The sequence below is a fragment of the Cystoisospora suis genome, assembly GCF_002600585.1.
Source record: "Cystoisospora suis strain Wien I chromosome Unknown contig_1198, whole genome shotgun sequence".
Taxonomy (NCBI): domain Eukaryota; phylum Apicomplexa; class Conoidasida; order Eucoccidiorida; family Sarcocystidae; genus Cystoisospora; species Cystoisospora suis.
The window spans coordinates 1-5,729 of NW_027153999.1; the positions used below are offsets into that span (position 1 = coordinate 1).

Here is a 5,729-nt window from a genome sequence, read left to right on the forward strand (position 1 = left end):
GCGGGTGGACAAGGAGCAGGACGGGGAGGACAACAACAACAGCAGCAGGGAGGCTCTTCTTCAGCTTTTGGTGGAGATGATGAAGAGCCTAAGTATATTATCAATGTGAAACAGATTGCAAAATTTGTCGTAGGCCTAGGAGAGAAAGTGGCTGCGATGGATATCGAGGAAGGAATGCGTGTAGGGTAAGTAAGAAGTTGTTCTCTTCTGTACATGGTGCGAGTGAGTCATAAAGAAAAGAGGAAGAAGGATGAGGGTGAAGATACGGAGAAAAGGAATGGGGAGGGGGGGGATGTTCTCTAGTGTAGTAATGAGAGTAGGGGGTGAGGTGTATATACACTGAAGAGAGGTGGAGATTGAATGACTTAAGAATGGATGACAGGACACATACATATATATACATACATAAGGGGGATAGGTTTGTTTAGAGCCTTCATCCAGTACAGGGTTCCTGATACACTGTGTTAATTAGATCAGATCCATGGAGAGCTTGTTGATATACATGTATAGATACATCTGCATTTGGTAGATATTCCTTTGTTTCATACAGCTCCCTTATGTCTTGCATTTCTCACGTTCTCTCCTTCTTATATAAGGCTCTCTTTTTGCTTGCTTTCTGCTCTTCCGTTCTACTACTCTCCATGGTCGTTTTCTCTACTCTTCATCCGGGTGTATGTACACCCTGGCGGCAACGTGTGTCAAGATCTTCTATTTCCCAGTGTGCAAGGACGAACGGAAGAGTGATCAGAGTCCTTCTTTTTCTTCTCGCCTTCGTCGTTTTTTTTCTTTTGTAAATGATTCTTCTCTGTTTCCTTCATTCTCTCCCTTGTGTGTCTTTCTCTTTCTTTCGTCCATGTACTGCCCTAGAGTCGATCGGAACAAGTATAAGATACAAATTCCTTTACCTCCGAAGATCGACCCCACAGTCACGATGATGACTGTCGAAGAAGTAAGAAATCGACCTACTTTCTCTCTTCTCTTCTCGTTGGGGTGTACATACACTCAGTTGACAACGGAGCTGTCTCTTCCTTTCAAATGGATATCTCCTTCCTTAATTCCTTCTTATTCTCTCCACAGGCAATCTCTCATTCCTTCCTTCTCTTCTTCATTTGCTTCTTCACTCTCCGCACTGTTCATAGCAACCTCACCGTCCTTCTCACTATCGTCAACCCATCCCTCCTTTCTCTATCGATTGACTTATCTACATACATATATATCTATCTATATATATATCTGTCCACATATATATATATATATATGTCTGTGTATGTATTTGTATATATGTAGTTGTGTGGTTCCTTTGAGTTTTCTCTGTTGACTCTTCTCTGTGCATATCCGACGTGGAAAGGTCTACAAGCATTCAGACTGCAGCAGTAGGACAACAGGAATCTATCGATAAGTAGGTGCAGGGGTATTTTCTACAGATACTCTTTCTTTCACAGCCGGTGTGTCTCATGAGCGGCTCTTTGGCTGGATGAAAGGTGTAGGGGAGATTTTGCCATTCATTACTAGAAAGCTCATCTTTCCCATGTATTGCTTCTGCAAGACACCTTCCTCTCTTACATCGAGCCTTCTTTCTTCATATATTCTTTATCCACCACATCGGTTTTGTTCCTCTATCTCTTCTCTCACACAGCCCTTTCTTCGGTTCCTTTCTCTCTGAATCTCCTCCCTTTCTGTCTCCCTGCCTGTCCTTTCTCCTTTTTCTTTCTTGGTCTTTCTCTTATCTTTGACAGAAACCGGATGTGACGTATAACGATGTGGGAGGTGCGAAAGAGCAGCTTGAGAAGCTCCGTGAAGTCTTAGAGCTTCCGTTGCTTCATCCAGAGAGATTTCTTGCCTTAGGCATAGATCCGCCCAAAGGTGTTCTTCTCTACGGACCTCCCGGGACCGGCAAAACTCTCACGGCTCGAGCTGTAGCCAATCGTACAGATGCATGCTTTATATGTGTCATCGGTTCAGAGCTTGTACAGAAGTAAGGAAGCTTCTCTCCTTTTCTCTCTTTCTTCGTTGGCTGGTCTTTCTTGATCTCCTTCTGCTCTTTTCGTGTCTCTGTTGTGAGGTCCTTTCTTCGTCATGTTCGTCACGTCTCTCTTTCTCTCTGTTAACGCCCTCAAGGAAGATCTTGATACAAGAGAGAGAAGGGCATCAGGTTCGTATGTAGACTCTTCTTACTTCCACCTGTTAAGCGTGATATGCATGGACGAGTGCTTCGATTCATATTGTTCTCCTTCTCTCTTTCATCATTGTCTTCTTCGAAGAATAGAAATGGAGCTCTTGTAGAAGCTCATTCTCTCGTATGAATTCGATACTGGATGTAGACATGCAAAATACCTATGTATGTATGTGTAAGAGATTTGTCTCATGTGTTTCAGTCTTCTTGTTTTTCTTCCGAGAGAGAGTGTGTATGTACACCTCGGGAGAGGGATGAGAAAGTGCTGATCTCATCGGTGGAAAGTGCTACTCTCTGTGAGGGTGGTGTCTTTCATATCAAGAATTACTCAAGTCCCTTATAGATAGGGAGAGATAGATAGATATGTACGCATAGATGCTTGTAGAGAACAGTCAAGAGAAGGCTTGTATTCTAGAGAAGGAAGAGAGAGAGAGGGCGAGAGAGTTGTGACTAAACGTCCTCCGTAGATGTCTCCGTATCTGTACAGAAGGATGAGTAGTGTATATACATGTCTTTTTTCTTGTATACAGCCCGGCGCCTGCGGTCTCGAGCATCCCTTAGCTACTAGCTGTCACAATCTATTCGTCTCTTCTCATTCACCTTTTCATCGCGGGTCGATCTGTTCTATTTCTGCCTATCTCTCTCAACTGCGCTGCAGATTCCGAAACTAGATAGATACTTTTCGAGAAAGAGAGAGACAGCGAGGTACACATATAGATAGGTATGTATACCATATATACACGTGTGTATAAACTATGATGTATAGATATAGTTAGACATATGTCAATCCATGAGGGGCAGATGTGTCTCTGTGTGTGTGTTGGCGCTAATGTTAGGTACGTCGGAGAGGGAGCTCGAATGGTGAGAGAATTGTTTCAGATGGCGCGTAGTCGTCGTGCATGTATTCTCTTCATCGATGAAGTCGATGCTATCGGGGGGAGTCGTGGGGGTGAAGGGGAAGGCAACGCTCATGGAGATCATGAGGTTCAACGCACTATGCTAGGTACGTCGTCTTCTTCTGCTGTAAATCTGTCTATCTTTCTTTCTACTAAAAAGATAGACAGATTTCTCTTCTCTCTTTCTGCATGAAAGGAGGAGAGTCCATTCTTACAAGAGAGATAGGGTTTCTCATTGTCTAGCGACACCTTCGATCGAAATTTCTCGAGCAGCGTGTATCTCCTGAGAGAGCGAGCCGTCTACATGCGAGTCCAGAAGAGATGCATGTGATACGGAGACATATATATACATGGAGCTATATATATCGATATATACGTGGATAGGTTGGCAGGTCATATCGGTCTGTGTATAAGGCGACGGTTTATGTATGTGTCTCTATCTATTCATGTATTGTTGTGTGCATGCGCCTATACATATAGAGTACATGTAGATAGGAATGTCTGTTGACATGGGTGGTCGCCACTCTTAGAAGGGTCTTTCTTTCGTGACGTTCCCTGCTTAGTTCCCGTCCTCTTTCTTTAAGCCAAACTTTCTCTTTCATCTTCTCTTCATAGCCTGATGTATGATAGCATCGACATGTGTAGACGTCTACGACCTTCAGTACTATCTCTCTAGGTATATCTTCATATATATCTCTATGCATGCATCCCTAGACAGGGGATACAGGCCTTGTGTATAGAGGAAGATGAGAATTGGAAGTTTGAAGCGTGAGAGGTGACGCAAGTGTCCCTGGTCTTGTTTCGATAGATACTACCTAAAAAGAACAGGTCGTGTAGCTGAATCGTCAGTGTACCTCTACATGTCTGTGGGGTGTATGTATGGTGTGTGTGTGTGTGTAGAGATAGTCAATCAGTTGGACGGGTTCGAAGCCCGAGGGAATATCAAAGTGCTCATGGCTACGAACCGCCCGGATACCCTCGACCCCGCCCTTCTCCGTCCTGGACGTCTCGATCGAAAAATCGAATTTGGTCTACCCGATCTCGAGGTATACAAGCACACACACATACACCACTCGTCATACTAAGATATATACATGGAGACTTACAGCTTAATATCCATATCTCTCTATATAGACGCATGTATGGATATGTGTATATATGGAGGTGTGTAGTCATAGGTCCATGTATGGATGGCCTATGTGCGCTTTTGACTCACACCGAGTAGAGAGAAGTAGTATCGTGCAGGAGAAAAGAAGAGACAGTCCTCCCTTTCTATGTAAATATGTGTATCTATGCGTGTATGAGTATGGAGGTCTATATGCGCCCGTGTGTGTCTGCGCGAGGGTTTGTATTTGGCGGGTTATCGCCTGTGAAATCTGAGGTTGTCAGACAGGCAGGTCTTATCTTGACGTGAGTTCTCTCTCTATAGCTATATGTCTAGTCTAGTATCTATCTAGGCTATCCCTATATCATCTGCTGCAGCTATATGTATGGATATGTATGCCTATGTATATGTCTGCGTAGATAGTGGAGAATGAGAATGAGAAGAGGGCAGAGCCTGGGTTGGATTAATTGCATGCATAGGTCTGTCTACACTCGCTGGTTGTTAACAATTTTCATAGAACTATCTATGTCTATCTCTATGTATCTTTCTATATATATTTAGCCTCCTCTACCATCGCATGATGATATCCAAGGTGTAGGTATCGATCTTCTCTCTCTTCTTTCTTTTCGTCTCTTTTACTATCTTTGTTCTATCCGTGTCAGGCTAGTGTTCTTTCTTCTCTTCTTCCTGTCTTCTTTTCTTTCTCTCAGGGACGTACGCATATCTTCAAGATTCATGCGAAGACCTTAAGTGTAGATCGCAATATAAGATATGAGCTTTTAGCCCGTCTATGTCCTAATAGTACAGGCGCGGATATTCGCTCTGTCTGTACGGAGGCAGGCATTCTCGCTATTCGATCAAGGAAGAAGGTAGAGAAATCACCCCACACACAACAAACCACTTCTTCGTATACGCATCACATACACGTAGATACATAGACGTACGTAGTTGATCTTCATAAAGAAGATAGATAGATAGATAGATCTTTAGTGTCTCTCATAGGTGTGGGCGATAGACAGAAAGATTCTTCAGAGATGGTGCGGTAGCTTGGCTCTGAACGCCGCTCGACACGTGTAGATAAGCCAGATACATGTTATATATATATATATATATATATACATACTTCGACATGTATGTGTGTATATATATATATATGTATGTTCTATAGGAGGTGATGTGTATTGCAGGTGCATGTGTGTAGGAGCTTGTTTTGGTCTTTCTTTCTTGCTATTTTGTAAAATGGAAAACCTTACCAAGCCTTTCTCTCAGCTAACGAATTTCTTGTTGTCTCGTGCGAGTCTGGAGTGTATCCCTTCCAAAGTTGTTCTTTCTTTTTGTTTATCTATCTGTGTGTGTGTGTATGTGCATCGACTTGTGAAATAGAGAGAAGTGTCCTACGCTACTCCCCCTGGCTCAGTCGAAGAATCGACCTCTCAAAGTCACGTGCCAAAGCCCAAGCCCTGTAGGCAGTATGTCGATGTATACACACACATACAGAGATAGAAAGACAAATAGGTATGTTCATATATAGATAGACATATATATATATATGTCT

General features: G+C 43.0%; 1 protein-coding gene across 1 annotated transcript in view; it reads left to right on the forward strand.

Moving 5' to 3' along the window:
• The window catches only part of CSUI_002815 (26s proteasome regulatory subunit 7), a 6,101-nt gene continuing 372 nt past the window's right edge, over nt 1-5,729 (forward strand). Inside the window, exons 1-6 of the mRNA XM_068063014.1 lie at nt 1-185; nt 868-949; nt 1,737-1,975; nt 3,010-3,176; nt 3,970-4,115; nt 4,885-5,043. Of these exons, the coding sequence (XP_067925010.1) occupies nt 157-185; nt 868-949; nt 1,737-1,975; nt 3,010-3,176; nt 3,970-4,115; nt 4,885-5,043 (822 nt within the window). The 5' untranslated portion in view covers nt 1-156. The remainder of the gene's footprint in view (nt 186-867; nt 950-1,736; nt 1,976-3,009; nt 3,177-3,969; nt 4,116-4,884; nt 5,044-5,729) is intronic.